General features: G+C 49.6%; 1 protein-coding gene across 1 annotated transcript; it reads left to right on the forward strand.

Annotated features, from left to right (window-relative positions):
* The first annotated feature begins 383 nt into the window (after positions 1-383).
* Positions 384-9,390, forward strand: RAPSN (receptor associated protein of the synapse). The gene is made up of 8 exons (XM_004436953.3): positions 384-759; positions 1,340-1,678; positions 5,929-6,087; positions 6,650-6,748; positions 6,827-6,949; positions 7,428-7,481; positions 8,444-8,643; positions 9,106-9,390. Exons 1-8 carry the CDS (start codon positions 568-570, stop codon positions 9,176-9,178), a joined length of 1,239 nt encoding a protein of 412 aa, XP_004437010.1. The 5' UTR covers positions 384-567; the 3' UTR covers positions 9,179-9,390.
* The last annotated feature ends 10,532 nt before the right edge of the window (positions 9,391-19,922 follow it).

Genomic DNA, 19,922 nt, shown 5'->3' on the forward strand with positions numbered 1-19,922 from the left:
CACAGGAACAAAACCTGGGGGGAGGGGTGGGTCTGGAGGGGAAGGTTGTGATGGGGGAGAGGCAGGGCTCAGGGCTGGGCACCTGCCCCAGGCTCCCTGATGCCTGTGTGCCCAGCCTCTTCTCTGCTTCCTCCCAGCTCTCAGCCCATCCCAGGAGGTGGCTCCTTGGGCAGGCTGCGGGGATGGCCTGCCCTGTCAGGGGGGTCAAGGTCAGAGGTGCCCAAGAGATGCCCCAGGAGGTGCCCAGGGGCCAGGGTGCCTGCATCCCTGGGAAGCCACCTCCCAGCTTGGGGATTTGTACGGCAGAGGCCCGCGTGACCTTGTGGCTGACATTCCTCAGCGGCCACGTGGCCCCAACTGGCAGGGACAGCTGCAGACAGGGGCCGAACCAGCTTTGTTCCCAGGGTGGCGCCCGCTCTCCATCCAGGCCCTGCTCGGCTCCTGCCTGGCGCTGCTTTCCTTCGGGGGGCTCGGCGGGCAGCTGGCACTGTGGGTTCCCTGCCATGAGTGCCTAGAGGCACGGAGCCACTGGGGGTCTCTCCGCGTGGGGTGCGGGGCTCTGGGAGGATGGGGCAGGACCAGGCAAAGCAGCAGATCGAGAAGGGGCTCCAGCTGTACCAGTCTAACCAGACAGAGAAGGCGCTGCAGGTGTGGATGAAGGTGCTGGAGAAGAGCTCAGACCTCGTGGGGCGCTTTCGCGTGCTGGGCTGCCTGGTCACGGCCCACTCGGAGATGGGCCGCTACAAAGAGATGCTGAAGGTGGGGGCGCCCAGCGGCGGGCATGGGAGGAGGGGCCAGGGCTGGATTTCTCCCGTGCTTCCCGGCCCCCGTCCTGCCTCCTGAGGCTTCCCTGTGTCTCACAGGCTGGTGGCCGTGGCCTGAGACTCTGAATCCACATCTGAGGCCATGGGTCCTAGATGCTGGGTCTTGGCTTCTGGTTCAAGGCCTGTGGCCTTGAACTTCAGTGTCTGAGGCTCTGAGACTGAGGTTCTCAGCCTCAGGGTTCAGGAATTTCAAGACCGGCTCTCGGAGTCTGGGTTCCAGCCTTCCTTTTGGGGGTTCTGAGTCTGAGCCTGGGGCGGCCGGCTCCAGGTTTGAGGCTGGGGGTGGGTGGTGGAGACCGCAGATCTAGGCTGGGGGTGGACAGGTGAAAGCGATGGGTCTGAGCTTGGGAAGTGGAGGCTCCGGAGGTGAAGCTTCTAGTATAGGGATGGGGAGAAGAGAATGAATCTGGGGCTGGGGGTGGAAGCTCAGGGTCTGAGGCTTGGAGGGGTGGAGGCTCGGATTCGCGGCTCAGAGCCCAGGCTGACAGCCACCTGCCCACCACCCTGGTGAGCAGTTTGCTGTGGTACAGATCGACACTGCGCGGGAGCTGGAGGATGCCAACTTCCTCCTAGAGAGCTACCTGAACCTGGCGCGCAGCAACGAGAAGCTGTGCGAGTTTCACAAGACCATCTCCTACTGCAAGACCTGCCTCGGCCTGCCTGGCACCAGGGCAGGTGCCCAGCTCGGAGGCCAGGTCAGCCTGAGCATGGGAAATGCCTTCCTGGGCCTCAGCCTCTTCCAGAAGGCCCTGGAGAGCTTCGAGAAGGCCCTGCGCTATGCCCACAACAACGACGATGCCATGCTCGAGTGCCGCGTCTGCTGCAGCCTGGGCAGCTTCTATGCCCAGGTCAAGGTGGGCCCGGGCCCCAGGGGGAGGGCGATGGAGGGCTCGGCTCCCTGAGAGCCTCTCGTGAGCCGTGCTCCCCGTTGCATTGCCTCGTCTGGTCCTCGCATTTAGGCAGGGACGAGGTGGACACGAGTCCGAGAGGGAAAAGACTTACGCAGGAAGGTAAAGACTTAGCCAGGAAGGGTAGAGCCAGAATTCAAACCTTGATCTGTCTGACTTCCTGGGGGAGTGGGAGGCTCCTGCGTGAGGACAGGCCATGAACCTGCACTGCCACGGGTTTGCTGTGTGATCTGTGTGAGGACATGTCACCTGTCCTGTCTGAACCTTGGTAGGTCTATCTGTAAAATGAGGGAGAATAGGACCCACCTTACAGCATGGTTGTCAGCATTCACTCATCAAATATTTATTGAGCATCTACTATATCCCAGGCGCTGTTGGCCTGGGGTGCCAGCAGTGAAAATGACAGCAAAGTCCCTGGCCTCAGGAAGCTTGAGTTCTAGTGAGGGAGAACAACAAATAAACACAATCAGTAAGTCAATTACAGAGCATGCTAGAAAGTGCTTAGGAGAAAGGAAAGCAGTTAAAGGGGGTGGGAAGTGCTGAGGATGAGGTGGTGTAATTTCAAACAGGGTGGGTGGGAGGCCTCATAGAGAGGATGTCTGATGACTTGACGGAGATGAGAGGGTGAGCCATACAGAAATCTGGCAAAAGAGCGAAAAAGAAGGAACAGCTAAAACAAAGCTCTGCTCTTGGGGGAGCACACTTGGCATGTTCCAGGAAGGATGAAGGCCAGCATGGCTGCAGCAGGTGCATGAGAAGGAGGTAGGAGGTGGTGGGTCCGAGAGGTATGGGGAGGGGAGAAGTCAGATTCTGAATGAACTGATGGGGCCAGTGACCATAGGCTTTTGGTCAGGAGCATCCCTTCTCCTTCCCCCTAGGCATCCAGGCTGCACTTGGCCCATAGGGGATGTTGATGCATGGCACATAGTAGGTGCTTAATAAATCTTGGAGTAGATGAGTGTGTCGATGCTGGTGGATCAGAGGTGGGGTGCAAGACAATGAGAGTCATTCAGGACGACGCCGAGGATTTTGTTTTCAGCAGCTAGACGTATAGGGAAGCCATTCAGTGAGATGCGGTAGGATTGAAGAGGGATACGGGGTGTTTTAAAACCTTTTTTATTATTATGCAGAAAATTAACCATCAGGAAGGTAGAGAGAATAATATAATAAATCTCAGTATACCCACCACTTAGATTTAACCATTATTAATATTTTGCTATATTTGATTTCTTTATTTTTAACTGGAGTGTTGTGATATAAAATTATAGACATCATGATGTTTTACCCCAAAGTAGTTTACTATGTATTGCTGGGAAAAAAAAAAAAAAGAACATTTTCTTATATAAGGACACTTTCTTACATAATCACAATATGAGCAATTATCTCTTCAATTCCTCTACTTATCCTGAGAATATGCGTTTACCCTCGGCTTGTTTGAATTGGAACACAGACAAGAGTCACACACTGCAGTGGATATTATGTCTCTTAAGTCTCTCTCAATAGAAAATTCCTACCCTCCTCTTTATTTTTCATAGTTTATTGAAGAAGCCAGATTATTTGCCTTATAGAATGTTCCATCTTATTGTCTCACTGCTTCCTCAAGGAACCATGTAACTTGTTCCGTTATCTCTTTTACTTCCTATGAACTGGAACTTAAATAATGACTTGGTAAGATTGAGGTCACACATTTTTGGTAAGAATACTGTCTAAGCGTTGCTGTGTTCTTCATATTACATCATATTGGATGGTTGAGGGAGTGACAACCTGATCCCTCTGTTTTAGGGTTTGTGTTTTTCCTTTCATGACCAGCAGGTTAACTTGTGGGGTGACACTTTGGCACCCTGTGACTATTCAGTTCTGCAACAAGATTTTCTGTAATGATTTCAGCATCCATTGATGTTTGTTGCCTGAATCAATTCTTTCATTTCAATTCTAATGAAATGGTGATTTCCAAGTTCTAGCATTCCTTCTACAATTATTAGCTGGGGTTTTTCTCTAAGGAAGAACTTTCCCTGATCAATTAGGGCTAGTTGGTTGTTCTGAAATACAGGTCCTAAAAGAAAGGCAGAATAAGTATGTTTCCCCTTTCCTTTAATTACCCCTTTTTAGAATAAGGAGTTGATGTAATAACTGCCTTCAATGGCCACACTTATTTGTTTTGCTGTCTCTCTTTGGAGTATCATTATGAAATCATGGATTTTTTTATATTTAGTATTTTTCAGTTAATTGCAATCGTTGTTCTTTTTGATGCTCGTATTATCTTAACTTTAGCCAATGGAATTCCCTTCCATATTGCTCCTGTGTCCTCTTGAGAAGACTTCATTTAGTCTTTGCAAGGTTTCTTGTTTTCTGGCACAATAAACTCGCCCAGGCTCATTTTGTGTATTCCCTGCCCCCGATCTGGAAGCAGCCGTTTCTCTGGGTTCTTTTTAGCGGGGAATGGTATTTAAAGACCAAACACAGGCTCTCACGCTGCTCATTGCTACTGGGTGGTCATTGCTTCTCCATCGTTTCAGTTGCCAGGACAACTCAAGTTTATATTGCTATTTCCAATTCAAATCTAATGCTTCAGGATTTTCCTTAATTGATTTTAAATTTGATTCTCTTTTCTCCTAGACTGAAGATCTTGGTTTCTAACAACATAATTAAATATTTACTTTATCCTACAAAATACATAAAATACTTTCAAAAGACAATACCAATATTTCTCAAAAAGACATCTGAAGGAAGTTTAAGATTTTTTTTGCCATTCTTTGTCTTTATAATATATTCCACTATGGATAAACTGTCCAAGTATATGCTCTAAGGTCATTTGAAATAATTATTTTTTTCTGTGTGGTTATATGAATATAATATAATGCAATATAATATATTGTAATATTATTTACAGTATGCAATAATATTATATTGTGTTATAATACTTTACTGCATTATATTATAATGTTATTACATATAACATTAATATATTATAATATAACTGTTTATTATATATAAAATTATTATTATTAATTATAATATAATATTAATATAATGATATGCAGTTAGGGTCACTTATTTCCATTTTCTATTTTTAAGATTTTTAAATTTTAATTTAATTTTGTAAACCTGTAAAACATTTACATGGCTTCAAATTAAAAAGTAAATAACAAAGTATGTTAGGAACAGGTTTTTATTGGGGTTATTGAGAGTTCTCTTTTGCTCATATTAGCTCAAGGGTGCTTGTTAGATATGAAGTGGAAGATTGAATAGGTTTTCTATGAGAAAGAACAGAGAAATGGGACTATAGCTGAAGGGGACATGAGGTCAAAAGAAGGTTGTTTGATTTTGAGAAATCAAAATGATTTGAGAAATCAAAACAGAAATGTTTTCATTTTTTAAATGAGGTGATAAATGCTGATGGGAAAGACTCAGTAGAAAGAGATGGGGAATTGGGTGTGGGGGATTGGTTCAGAGCCCCCGTGGAGAGGCTCACATTTGATAGGAGCAGGGAGCCCTCCTCCACAGTAGCAGGAGGGACACAGAGTGGGGACAGGGAATATACATCTGGTGAGACGGATAAGGGAGCCCCTCTCTGATTTTCTCCTGTTTTCACAATGGCGTATAAGGCGAGGTCATCAGTTCATAATGGGTAGGTAGAAAAGGCGTTGGGAGGTTTGAGGAGAAAGAGAGGATGAGAGAATGATTTCATTGCCGCAGTGAGTCTGTCCTGATGTTCTGAGCCGACCGCGCTGGCAATGTTACGGAGCCTTCAGTGAGCAGCTGCTGCTGGGGGCCAGGAGGCAAACTCTAGTGGGGGTGGGGGGCTCTGACATCCCCCCTCTGAGTGTCTCTGAAGCTGAGGGGCCCCACTGGGACTGAGTGAGAAGAGAAGCCAACTATCTTTTCTTGCCTTCTCGTTCATTCGTTCAATATTTATTGTGCATCTACTAAGTGCCAAGCACTGTACTAGGCTCTTGGGATACTCAGCAAACCAGATGAAAATCCCTGTGTCCACGGAGCCCACACCTTTGCACTGGCTGTTCTGTCTGCCTGGATCACTCTTTCCCTGGATACTAGAATGAATGAACGAACACGCAGTGGGGCCTATGGGCCTGTGGCTGCCAGAGAAGCCAGGCCCTGGAGTGCTCGACTTAGGGGCAGCTTCTGCCACTCAGAGCGCCCCCCGCTCATCCCGCCCCCTCCCTGTGTCCCTGCAGGACTACGAGAAAGCCCTGTTCTTCCCCTGCAAGGCTGCAGAGCTCGTCAGTGACTATGGCAAAGGCTGGAGCCTCAAGTACCGGGCCATGAGCCAGTACCACGTGGCTGTGGCCTATCGCCTGCTGGGCCACCTGGGCAGTGCCATGGAGTGCTGTGAGGTGGGGCACAGGGAAGCGGGCTGGTGGAGGGTGGTGGTGTGGCCAGGGTCTGGGACCGAGGGCAGCAGGGCCTCCTCCTTCCAAATCAGCCCACTGAGGGCCCCCAGGCTTGCCCCGGCCCAGCCTCTCTGTAGTTGAGCCTCTGAAGGATGCGTTTGTTCTCCCCTCCCCCCTGCCCCAAACTTCACTCCCTTCCAGTCCATTCTCAGTGGAGGGGGCTTCCCTCTGCATACCCCCCCACCACACCCTCTGTGGGGCACTTTACGTAGGAAGAAAGCCACTCTTTGGAGTTCTGCTGACCTGGGTTCCAATCCCAGCTTTGCCACTCACGAGCCAGGTGACCTTGATCGAGTCACTTCTGCTCTCTGAGCCTCAGTTTCCACTTCACTGGGGCTGCGAGGCCTCAGTGATTCAGCGCGTGGGGCCCAAGCACCATGATAAGTGTATTGGGCTCTGAGGCTGTTGGTGATCCCTGGGCTGCCCGTCAGAGGGGCCCAGTGGGTGAGGGCGCCCCAGTAGTGGGGGCAGATGAGCGGGCCTGAGTGACCGGTGTCCCTCGCAGGAGTCTATGAAGATTGCGCTGCAGCATGGGGACCGGCCACTCCAGGCGCTCTGCCTGCTCTGCTTTGCTGACATCCACCGGAGCCGAGGGGACCTGGAGGTGAGGTCACTGGGAGGTGGGGCGGGGCTGTGTGCAGGCCCCGCCCCGCCTGACTCCACCCCCCACCTGGCTGTGCAGACAGCCTTCCCCAGGTACGACTCCGCCTTGAGCATCATGACCGAGATCGGAAACCGCCTGGGGCAGGTGCAGGTGCTGCTGGGCGTGGCCAAGTGTTGGATGGCCAGGAAGGCGCTGGACAAGGTGAGGTGGGGCCCTTGCCTACAGCCCCAGCTCTCCCCAGTGCTCGCCTTTGGGGTCAGTATGTCAGCAAACAATCTATCTAAACCACTTTTGTCTAACATCAGCCTCAGCCCTCTCCCGTGAGGCCAGGACGTTCCAAGTCATTTTCCAGGCTCAGAGAAGGCCCATGACTTGCCCAGTCACACAGCTAGTAATGGACCAGAGCTGGGGTTTGAACTCAGGATGTTCTAACTGCTTCCCATGGTTTCACAACACCCCACCAGACAGGAATAGTCTTCCCATTCTTTATCTGAGTAAACTGAGGCAGGAGGTAACTTGCCCACACAGCTCTTGCAACTGCGCCCCAGAATCTTCCTGCTACTTTCGCTGCCCAGCCCTGTCACCCTCCCTAGTCCTGCCCCGCCCCCCTTCCTTTCCTATGAGCCAAGGCTTCATCAGATAGCTCTGCCTGCAGCCCTGGCCTGTGCTCGCCTTCCAGGCTCTGGATGCCATCGAGAGAGCCCAGGACCTGGCCGAGGAGGTGGGGAACAAGGTCAGACCGCATTCTGTCTTCTGGATCTGGAGTCAAGAGCCCAGGGTGGGATCTTCAGTTGGGGTGAGGGCCCCCTGGGCCCACTCAGGCCCTGAGCCCTTCCTGATCTCTAGGAGCCACCTCTGCCATCCCCAGACCCCAGCTGTTTCTCTCCCACCCAGAGAGCGCTTGGGAGTGCAGGGCAAGAAATCCATAGCGCAAAGGATATCAGAATTCCTCAGAGGCTTCTCAGTAGTAGTAACACTCCCAACAGTGGCCTCCACTTGCTGAGAGCTGGGCACCACAGGGCTCTCCTAGGTATCGCTTCCTCCTTCACTGTCTCCCTGCAAGGTGGGTCCAGGGAGCCCCATTTTACAGATGAGGAAATCGAGGCTCAGAGAGGTGCCCAAGGACCCACACCTGGTAACTGGACTGTCTTAACTCCAAAGATGTATGCCTCTCCAAATTTAATAATCATATCCAAACCTTTAAATGCTGACATAGGTTCAGTGTTTCTCAGCCTTCTAGAAGATGTGCATTTCTCTGGGATCAGGCGCACAGTCCAACTAAAATGCCAAATAGATATGCCTGTGGCTGGATTATAGCCACTCGGGTTTATCCAAGTATCTCGGGCTGATCAGAAATGCTGAGCTATTGTGTGTATTTAATTAACAAAAACAGGAAAGCAAATTAATTATTATGGAATCAATGCAGCAGATTTGGTCAATTAAATTCTTCAAACGCATGGGGTCCCCAGCCGGTTCTAGGGGTGAGGACCACTTACCTCCCCCCCCACCTCATTCTGCATGAGCGGAAACCACGGCCCAGAGAGGGCAGGACGTTTTTCCTAGGTCCATCAGCAAGGCAGGGACACTGCCAGCACTGGACCCCGTGTGTGCTGACTGCCCGGTGGCCCCGCGGGGACAGGAGGGAAGCGGCATAGCTGCTCACGACACTGACTTGGTCTGTCCCCGCCGGCCCAGCTGAGCCAGCTCAAGCTGCACTGCCTGAGCGAGAGCATCTACCGCAGCAAGGGGCTGCAGCGGGAGCTGCGAGCCCACGTCGTGCGCTTCCACGAGTGCGTGGAGGAGACCGAGCTCTACTGCGGCCTGTGCGGCGAGTCCATAGGCGAGAGGAACAGCCGGCTGCAGGCCCTGCCCTGCTCCCACATCTTCCACCTCCGGTGAGGGCTCCCAGCGGCGGGCGGGGGGCACACGGGGCCTCTCTGGTACCCTAGGCCCGATCACACTGGTCATGCTAACAGCAGACACTTACACGGTCCTTTCCGCGTCCCAAGCGCATCCTAAGAGCTTCCCATGTGTTAACTCATGGAATCCTCCCAGCGGCCCTACGAGGAGGCCGTTCTTCTTATTCTCCTCAAAGAGGATTCGGAGAAGCCTCTCAAAGGTCGTGGGATTCAGACACCCAGGGTCAGACTGGCCTCCATCCCGACCTCCTGACTCCCAGCCCAGGCTCTGCCCTGGAAGTCCCCCCACCCCTGGGCAGAGTGCGAGGGGCAAGCAGGGGCCCATCCGCTTCCCTTGATGCCTTCCCAGCCCCTGCAGAGGGGAGGAGAGGAGAGAGAGCCTGGTCCCAGGGTGGAAGGACTGGCTCGGTGAGCGGATAGAGCCCTTTGCTTCCCAAGGTGCCTGCAGAACAACGGGACGCGGAGCTGCCCCAACTGCCGCCGCTCGTCCTTGAAGCCTGGCTTCGTGTGACTCCGTCAGCAGGTTTGGGCTTCCGCCCGGAAGCTTCCACCTTGCCTCTTCTCCACCGTCACCCTGGAGACTCCTGACCTGCCATGCCTCGGATGCCTGTTTACTCCTGGGGCAGCCGCCAGGGCCTCCCCACTGTGCCCCTCGAGGCCCAGCTGCCCACCCCTGCCTCTTTGTACTTTGCTCTTTATAGAAAAATAAATCGTTTGTACTCGTCCCAGCAATTCTGACTTTCCGTCCCGTGGTCTGAGCGGGTCAGGGAGAGTGGGAGTGAAGCACCCCACGTGAGCTTCCTTAGACACACACATCCCTCTGCGCGCATGTATGAGTGCTTCCAGCTGGCCTTCCAGGTTCTTGGGGTACCACAGTGAGCCAGAGACAAAGATCTCTGCCGGTGAGGGGATGCTGACATGCAGGGGCGGGAGGAGGATGCAATAAACAGTGAACATAATAAACAAGCAACATAGAAAGTCTTTTAGAGAAATGTTATGGCCTGAATTGTGTCCCCTAAAATTCATATATTGAAGCCCTGAGCCTCAATGTGACTGAGTTAGGAGACAGGGTCTTTAGGGAGGTAATTAAGGTTAAATGAGGTCATAAGTGTGAGGCCCTCATCTGTTAGGACTAGTGTCCCTATAAGAAGAAGAGACACCAGAGAGCTTTCTCTCTCTGTGCTGCACAGAGAAAAAATTGTGTGAGGACACAGTAAGAAGGCAGCCATCTGCAAGCCAGGAAGAGAGGCCTCACCAGAAATGGAATTTTCCAGCACCTTAATCTTGGACTTCCCAACCCCCAGAACTGTGAGGAAATAAATTTCTATTGTTTAAGCTGCTCAGTCTGTGGTATTTTCTATGGCAAAACTAGCAGACAAATACAAAAGAGACAAGTGCTTTGGAACAATAAAGAATAGAGCCGCGTTCCTCTTCCTCATCTTTATTCCCTTCCCTTCTCCTCAGTCCTAAAACCATTAGGTGGGACAGACCAAGATAGACATCCATGTGCAGGGGTGGCCTGGTGTGGGGTGTTGGAACCCAAGCAGGGTGAGGTGATGTCCACACAGGGGAAGCCCTAGTGGGGGCAGATAGAGGCTGCGTGGAGAGAGAAAGGTGTCCACACATATGGGTGCCTCATCCTGAAGTGTCAGAGAACAAGTAGGATGAGAAAGGAGGTCACTCAAGGGCAAGGCCTGGGGCTGGGTATTGGAGCCAAGCAAGGCGAAGAGGACGTCCACGCAGATGTGTGGTCTGGGAGCTGGGGCCTGAACAGGGCGAGGAGGGTGTCTATGCATAGGGCAGCCTGGTGCGGTGTGTCAGAGTCAGAGCAGGGTGCTGAGGACACCCCGGAGGAGGAAGGCGTAGCACCAGGATCTGGAGCCTGAGCAAAGTAAGGTGGGCATCCACGTGGTGGTGGTGGGTGTGGTGCGGCCCAGTGCAGAATGTCAGAGACCAAGCCGGGTAAGGAGGGCAGCCTGGCATGGGTCTTTGGCGCCTAAGCAGAATAAGGAGGCATCCAAGTTGGGGAAGGTGAGGTGTGAGGTGTCAGAGCTTGAGTGGAGTGAACAGGGCATGCACGTGGGGCGTTCGAGCAAAGATGGAGTGGAGAAGGATCTGTGCATGGAAGGGAGTGCAATGAGAACTTGGTTACACAGAGGATATTGATCAAATAAGTAAAGAGGTGAAGGGTAATGGGAACTGGGTCACTATTGAAGAAGAGAGTTACAAATAAGAAAAGGGAGAAAACCAGAAGGGACCCTGTGGTATTGAACTGGAATTGTAGGGATCAGTATGAACTCCTGGATTTCAAAATATATAGCTAAATAGAGAAATAAATATAGTTACAAACGTGTGTGTGTGTGTGTGTGTGTGTGCACGCGTGCATGTGTGCACTGGCCTGGGAGTGACATGCCAGTAGCAATGAGCACGTCCAGCACCTAGATCTTGGCTTCTTTTTTTTTTTTTTTTAAAGATTTTTTTATTTATTTATTTTTTCCCCTCAAAGCCCCAGTAGATAGTTGTGTGTCATAGCTGCACATCCTTCTAGCTGCTGTATGTGCGATGCGGCCTCAGCATGGCCGGAGAAGCGGTGCATCGGTGCGCGCCCGGGATCCGAATCCGGGCCGCCAGCAGTGGAGCGCACGCACTTAACCGCTAAGCCACGGGGCTGGCCCTAGATCTTGGCTTCTAAGTACCACGTTCCACTAAAAGGAACCAAGTCTCTTTGGAGAAATGGCTGGTGCTAGGCCTGGACCAGGGAGAGTATAAGATGAGCCTGGAATATCATGTGTCAGAAACCAAAGGAAGCTGAAAGAATGGTGAGAATAACTCTAAAGGACACGGGAACCAGCTTGAATGGGCTCCCACTGTCCCATTAATAATGATTAATAATAATTGTCCTCAGGGCCAGCCCAGTGGCGTGGTGGTTAAGTTTGCGCGCTCTGCTTCAGCAGTCCAGGGTTCGCAGGTTTGGATCCCGGACACAGACCTACGCACCACTTATCAAGCCATGCTGTGGCAGGCGTCCCATGTATAAAGTAAGAGGAAGTTGGGCACAGGTGTTAGCCCAGGACCAATCTTCCTCAGGAAAAAGAGGAGGATTGACAACGGAGGTTAGCTCAGGGCTAATCTTCCTCACCAAAAAAAAAAAAACAACGATTGTCCTCATCAGCTCAGGCTGCCATAACACAATACCATAGACTGGGTGGCTTAAACAACTGAAATTTATTTTCTCACAGTTTTGGAGGCTGGAAGTGCAAGATCAAGATCCCAGCAGGGTTGGCATCCGGTGAGGACTCTCTCCTTGGGTTGTAGACGGCCACCTTCTCACAGTGTTCTCACGTGTCCTTTTCTCTGTGCTTGTGGTTGGGAGGAGAGAGAGAGAGACACAGAGAGAGACAGAGAGATATCTCTTCCTCTTCTTATAAGGCCACTAATCCCATTATGAGGACCCCACCCTTGTGACCTAAACTAACCCTGATTACCTCCTAAAGGTCCCATCTCCAAATACCATCACCTTGGGGGTTAGGGCTTCAACATGTGACTTTTTGGGGGACACAAACGTTCAGTCCATAGCAATGATTTTATTGGATAATACAACAATCCATACTGATGTAAATAAATAAATGAATAAATTAAAAATTTGATGAAGAATGGGATATTTACATAGTTCCAAAGAGCTTCCCCACAAAATACTTGTTAATTTCAAGGGGAAGAGAGAGGACCTTCACAGTGGAGAAGGTTGGCAGACACCAGATTAACCAAGTGGGAAAGGCTGACGTCTCCAGTAATGGGACACAATGAAATCAGGTGCTGCCTGAACCAATGCAGTGAAAGCCTCACCGTCTCCTCTGTGCTATTCCTGCCAAAGATGAATCATGAGGGAACATCAGATAAACACGAATTCAGAAATATTCTACAAAGTAACTGTAGTCTTCGAAAGTGTCAAGGTCATGAAGCCAAGGAAAGACTGAGAAACGTTTCCAGATTGGAAGAGACTAAAGCCTGCAACTAAATACAACACTTGAGTCTGGTCTTGATTCTGGACTGGATCCCTCTGCTGTAAAGGACGTTATTGGGACAATTGGTGAAACTTGAATGGGGCCTGAGGACTAGATGGTAGAAACACATCAACGTTAACTTCCTCCTGTGAAGGTTGTCTTGTGGTTAAGCAGGAAAATGACCCGGATTGTAGGAAATTCCCACCTGAGCATTCGAGGTGATGTGGTATCCGGTCAGCAATTTGCTCTCAAATGGTGCAAGGAAAAAAGTTACTTGTATTGTATTTGCAACTTTTCTCTGGGTTTGAGATTGTTTTCAAAATAAAAATATATAATTTAGGGCTGGCCCCGTGGCTTAGCGGTTAAGTGAGCGCGCTCCAGTGCTGGCGACCCCAGTTCGGATCCCGGGCGCGCACCGACGCACCGCTTCTCCGGCCATGCTGAGGCCGCGTCCCACATACAGCAACTAGAAGGATGTGCAACTATGACATACAACTATCTACTGGGGCTTTGGGGGGAAAAAATAAATAAATAAAATCTTAAAAAAAAAATATATATATATAATTTAAAAAAAAGAGTAGAGGGGGTAAGGAAGCCAGGGCCGGGGTAGGGAGGGGCAGGGAGGGCAGGCTGCAGCATTAAAAGGCGGGATAAGAAGGAGGCATTTGAGCAAAGACTGGAAGGAGGTGAGGGAATGAACCAAGAAAGTATCCTAGAAAGAGCATTCCAGGAGAAGGGAACAGTGTCCGAGACTGGTCTGGCCACAGAGCAGCAAGGAGGCTTGGAACCCTGAGCAAGGAGGAAGGGAGAGGGAGTTGAGGTCCTGGAGGAAACTGTGGGCGATTGAAAACACACAGGGCCCTGTGGGACGTTGCAAGGACTGTATTCTGAGTGAGATGGGCAGCTGCTGTGGGGTTTTGAGCAGAGGAGTGGCGTGCTCTGACTAGGTTTTAAAAGAATTCCTTTGGTTGCTCGTTGAGAACAGACTACACAAGACAACTGGCCTGGATGCTTCAAAAATGTCAGTGTCATGAAAGACCAAAAAAAAGATTGGGGGATTGTTCTAGATTAAAGGAGGCTAAGAGACGTGACAACTGAACGCGATGTGTGATCCTTGACTTGATACTGGATTTTTTTTTTTAAAGGCTATAAGAGATGTTTTGGGGATAACTGAAGAAATTTTGATATGGACTATATATTAGATATTATCGTATCAATATTAAATTCCTTAGGTGCGAAATATATTGTACTAAAATGTACCGTAGTTGCATAGGAGAATGGCTTTATTCTTAGGAGACACTGGCTGAAATTTTTACAGGTGAAGCCTCATGATGTCTACAACTTACTTTTTTTTGTTATTTTGTGAGGAGATCAGCCCTGTGCTAACATCTGCCAATTCTCTTCTTTTTTTGCTGAGGAAGACTGGCCCTGGGCTAACATCCGTGCCCATCTTCCTCCACTTTATATGGGACGCTGCCACAGCATGGCTTGCCAAGCAGTGCATCAGTGCGTGCCTGGGATCCGAACTGGCGAACCCTGGGCCACCGCGGCAGAGTGCGTGCACTTAACTGCTTGCGCCACCAGGCTGGCCCCACGACTTACTTTGAAATGGTTCGGAAAAACACACGCACGAAGCAGTTGTGGCAAAATGTAATCAATTGGTGAATCCTAGTGAAAGGTATACAGGTATTCATTGTCTATTGTTTCAACTTTTTAATATATTTAACATTTTTCAAAATAACAGACTTTAGGAAGCATATCAGTCAGGGTTCTCCCGAGGAACAAAGTCAATAGGAGATTATATATATAAATATATATATAATAAATGTAAAGAGATTTATTATAGGGAATTGGCTCATGCAATTATGTAGGTGGGCAAGTTCTGAGATCTGCAGGGTGAGTCGGCAAGCTGGAAACCCAGGAATACTGATGGTTTAATTCTAGTCTGAGTCAGAAGGCCTGAGAACCAGGAGAACTGATGGTGTAAATTCTAGTCTGAAAGCTGGCAGGCTCAAGACCCAAGAAGAGCCTATATTTCAATTCAAGTCCAAAGTCAGGAAAAGACCTATGTCCCAGCTCAAGGCAGTCAGGCAGGAGGAGTTCCCTCTATCTCGGGGAAGGGTCAGCCTTCTTGTTCTATTCAGGCCTTCGACTGATTGGATGAAGCCCACCCATATTAGAGAGGGCAATCTGTTTTACTCAGTCTACTGATTTAAATGTTAATCTCATCTAGAAATACCCTCACAGAAAAACACCCAGAAAAATGTTTGACCAAATATCTGGGTACCCCACGGCCCAGTCAAACTGACTCATAAAATTAACCACGACAAAAGAGTTAGAGTAGAAGAGGTTCCTGCAGTCAACTAGGTGAGACGGGATGCTGGCTTGAACCAGGGTGATAGACCCTGAGGATGGTGAGAAGTGTCATATTCTGGAGATACATATTTTATATACATGTAAAAAAAATATATAATGTACACCTTTTATATATAAAAAAATATATTATTTTGGAAAATTTCAAATATATACAAAATAGAGATGGGGCCAGCCCCGTGGCGTAGCAGTTAAGTGCGCACGCTCTGCTGCTGGCGGCCCGGGTTCGGATCCCGGGCGCGCACCGATGCACTGCTTGTCAGGCCATGCTGTGGCAGCATCCCATATAAAGCGGAGGAAGATGGGCACAGATGTTAGCCCAGGGACGGTCTTCCTCAGCAAAAAGAGGAGGATTGGCATGGATGTTAGCTCAGGGCTGATCTTCCTCACAAAAAAATAAAAATAGAGAGACTAGTACGATGAATTTCCATCTCAGCCTTAACAGGATCCATACTCAGCACATAGACAATCTTGTTTCATTTATACCCTCCTCCCCCAGCTCCACACCTCCGCTGGATTATTTTGATTCAGATTTTATCATTCAGAATTCCAGATATTTGTTTAAGGTAGAATCAATGGGATTTTCTGGTGGATTGGATGTGGTGTATGGAGAGAGAAGTCAAGGATGACTCTGTTGACGCAAATAATCGATAATCAATCTATAGATAAGAAAGATACGGTGGGGCCGGCTCTGTGGCTTAGCGGTTAAGTGCGCGCGCTCTGATGCTGGCGACCCGGGTTCGGATCCCGGGAGCGCCCCGAGGCACCACTTCTCCGTCCAACGCGAGGCCGAGTCCCACGTACAGCAACTAGAAGGATGTGAACCTATGACATACAACTATCTACTGGGGCTTTGGGGGGAAAAAACTGAATAAATAAAATCTTTAAAAAAAAAAAGAAAGATACGGTGATATTTATTGACCCCAGCTGAGGACTAGCCTGGAAGTGCAACCTCCACCAGGGAAGAAAGCATGGTTTACAGCATGGTTATACACCGTTTCAGAACAAAGAACGTACATCAAGCATGACAGGAATACAATTTTCCCCCCGAAAGTCACAAGGAGATGTTTTGCCGCAGTTTAGCACATACATAGCAACTTAACCTTGGTTCTCTGGGAAGAAAAGCTTATCTTCAAAGAAGTGCTGGTATTGGCATCAGAGAAAGGAAGACATTCATCCCTATCTTTAAAGAGTGCATTCTGGGGCTGGCCCAGTGGTGTAGTGGTTAAGTTCGCGCACTCCACTTCAGCGGCCCGGGGTTTGCTGGTTTGGATCCCTGGTCGACATTACACACCGCTCCTCAAGCCATGCTGTGGCGGCATCCCGTATACAAAATAGAAGAAGATGGGCACAGATGTTAGCTCAGGGCTAATCTTCCTCAGCAAAAAGAGGAAGATTGGCAATGGATGTTAGCTTAGGGCCAATCTTCCTCAAAAAAAAAAAAAATTAAAGAGTGCATTCTTTGCTTTGGGAAAATCTTTGAAGCAGATGTACAATGCATGTTTGGCAGGCCATAAGTCAGGCTGCTCTGGGAAAAACAAAGTTTTAGGCCAAATCAGATTTAAACCAGCATGGCTTCCTCTATACCTCAATATGTAACAACTTACTATTTTCATCAACTCCAAGGTTTTGACCTGAGCAACTGGAAGGACCCAGAGTAAAGCCTTTGGTGTTTTGTTTCTCTCCCCACCAGGGGCTGAGACTTGCTGGGCCTGGCTTAAGGGAATGCTCAGGGATGAGAGGGTGGGGCTTCAGCAAGGAAATTGTCCAGCTGTGATTTGGGATTTAATTAATTTTTCATTTGAAAATATTTTTTGTGGGCCAGGCACTTTCCTAGGCCCTTGGGGACTCGTGATGAACAAATCAAATACATGTGCTCATGGAGTTTATAATCCAGGGAAGGGCGAGACAGACCACCAGATCATCACAGCAGATGTGTCTAGTCAGTGTCCCGAGAGGCAAGCACGGGAGCCGTGGGAAAGAGCAAGAGGACTTGACCTGGTCTTTTTGGGGCAGGGAGGGCTTCGGGACTGACACATGAAGGTCCTGGCTCCCAGGACCCCCTGCCCCACCCTGCTATAGGCCTGGCTTACATCTCTTCTCCTCTCTAGAGGCCCGGATGGGCCAGAGGTCCCAATCCCTGAGGACACACTCTGCCCCAGGCTCTGAGCTCCCTGCTGGGACTGACCTCCTGGTACTTCTTTGATTTCTTGAGCAGCCTGAACCTTCATTAACTGTTCTCCTATCTCCCCTAAGACATCCCTGCTCCTTATAGGAGTAGACTCCCAAGGTAATCAATCTCTGTCATTCTGGCCTGTCATTTGTTTTCTAAGCCTAGAGAAGTCCTTGAAATGCCTCATGGGCCAATCCTCCTTCTCCATCCCTTTCAGGAGTCTCCTCTATAAGCGTTCACCAGGTGGTGGTCCCACATTTGCCTTCCCTTTTCCTATGATAGGGAGCTCACTGCCTCCTGGGGCAGCTTCTTCCATTTCAGAAGGAATTTGGACTTAAGAATTGACCGAAATAAGTCTCCCTGAAATTCCTGCTAGTAGAGTCCTAGTTCTTTCCACTTCTGGACGCGCTGAGGCTGAGTCCGGCTCTTTTCCTTAGCCATCTCTTGGACATAAAGGAAGCCCCCATCTGGTCTGCTCACTGAGTCTGAGCACCAGACTACTCTTGTCAGTATCTGCTATTGAAACTGAGGATGAAGGAGTTAAAATTTCCCTGGATTAGGGTGAAACTGTGCCATGTACCCACAAGGTTAACATGGGAAACAAAATAACCAAAGTTTCTGAGCTTGCCTTGCAGAACAGCAGGAGGATGGCTGATAAGAGAGGAACTTGCTGACAGCGCCCCCCACCCCCCAGCCTGACTAAGCATCTCGCAGGAGCGTTGAGAAGCTAAAATGACCGAGTGTAAACTTTAGAGTCACAGACTAAAAATCCACCGCATGCAACACGTAGGACAGTTGCGCCTACGCGGAAGACTGTTAGAATTTCAGCCTCCAAGGCCACATGCTCTCCTTCCCCTACCTAAAACCCTAAATAAAAACCCTTGCTTATGGCTTTGCGGGGAGTTCCGGATTACAGCGTTAGCTATCCATTCTCCTTGCTCAGTGCTTTGCAATACGATTCCTACTTTCTTCCACTACACCCAGTGTAAGAGATTGGCTTGCTGCGTGATGGGTGAGCAAACTCACTTCAGGTTCCATAACACTATTAAAAAGAAATAGAGCCATACACTAGTTCAAGGCAGTAAAAACGGATTTTATTCAGTACTATTGCAATAAAGGAACAAGAATTCAGTATAGAACAGAACTCAATTCCGAATACAGCAAAGACAGCTGGGGATTTATCGCCAACGAGCAGAGTAAGGGGGTCAATAGATGAAAAATTACTAAGAGGAGACATCAGAGGAGGGAGATTCTTGTTAAACTAGCCTAACAGTATTCCTGCTAAAGGCAGGCCAAGGATTTATATATCAAAGGTGGGGGATGAGGAACTTGATCTGATATCAAGGGAGAGGGGGTCTCGATAAACTGACTTAACAGGATTTTTGCTAAAACTAGGCTAGGCAGGCTGAGGACAGGGCCCAATGACCAGGACTAGTGGAAAAGAGGGCTCAGAGGAGCCTGTCTAAGGTTTGGTCAGGGAGAGATTGCCACCACCCATCACCGGCCCAGGCTGGAGACTTTCTATAACATATTCCTATTTGTTGGGATCTCCAAATGTAGGTCCCAGAACAGGACCCACCTGTCCCGGGTGTGGTGGGACCAGCACAGACAGGACAGCTCCTTCCTCATCTGGGCTTCTTGACTCCTATCAGGCAACTCTGATAAGTGTGAATTTGGGGTCAGTAGCCCAAGTGCTGACACTGACTTACTGGACAACCTTGGGCAAGTCACTTAACCTCTCTGATCCCCCATCCTTATCTAACACTGAGACTGATAATTCAATCTGTCCACAGGGCAGGGCTGTTGAGGGGATGGAGTAAATGCTGCTACCCACGGGGGTGCTTTGTCAGCCTAAGCGAGCAGCTGCAAATGAAATGCCTTCAACCGCATTCCACAAAAAACACCGGACAGATTTTCACCAAGTTTAGCGGGTATCTGCGATGGTTTGACTTAAAATATAAGCTACGTGGCTTACATGAAGTTCATTTTAGGGGGGCCCTGGACGTCACCTCAGAGTGATAAGCAGAGATGCTCCAGGGCAGAGGACACAGGTACGAGTCTCATATGATCCAAAGTGATCTGCCCTTCTCAATGAGATGAAAAGAAACCATCACAGACGTGAGTCATAATATTTTCAATTGTATCGGCTGATTGTCACTTGAGTTCTTCCCACGTGGGCAGTTCTGGGGTGCCTGCTGTGAAGTTAGTGGCAGCAGAGATTTCTATCTTTAAAACTGGTTAACGATTCTCTCCAGGAACCCTGGGTGGCCAGCTTGTACTTATAATAAATATTAATTATAAAAATGCAGTCTGAGGTGTCATGCCCTTTTTTTGGCCCTTTGCACACGACTGGCGTATGTAGTTTACGGTTTACGGGAGGCAGAGCCATTGTGCGAATCCCATGATTCCTAACGGGGGCCACATTCGGAGGTTGAATCATTGCTTCCAAAGCGCCCTTTCACTTACCCGCGAGATTAAGACTACATTTCCCACGGGCCCTCGCGGCTCCCGTTGTTTCTCCCACCCCTTCCGGTTTTACATCCAGGCCCCGCCCCGCTGCGCGCGCCGGCCTGTAACGCATCCACCCCTGGCGCCCGGCATACCCAGGACGAGGGCGGGAACGTTTCAGGAGCCGCGGGGGCGGGGCCTGTGGCCCGAGCTTCGTCTTTGAAATCGGAGAAGCAGATTCGCTGTGACAAGGCGGCAGG

This window comes from Ceratotherium simum, chromosome 34 (genome assembly GCF_057802395.1).
Source record: "Ceratotherium simum simum isolate JZ-2026a chromosome 34, ASM5780239v1, whole genome shotgun sequence".
NCBI classification, from domain to species: domain Eukaryota; kingdom Metazoa; phylum Chordata; class Mammalia; order Perissodactyla; family Rhinocerotidae; genus Ceratotherium; species Ceratotherium simum.

Bases quoted from the DNA above. Each gene is read 5' to 3' on its own strand.
- RAPSN (XM_004436953.3), top strand. From the start codon at position 568: ATGGGGCAGGACCAGGCAAAGCAGCAGATCGAGAAGGGGCTCCAGCTG. The intron at 760-1,339 runs GTGGGGGCGCCC...CCTGGTGAGCAG, and splicing joins GCTACAAAGAGATGCTGAAG to TTTGCTGTGGTACAGATCGA. The intron at 6,950-7,427 runs GTGAGGTGGGGC...CTCGCCTTCCAG, and splicing joins CCAGGAAGGCGCTGGACAAG to GCTCTGGATGCCATCGAGAG.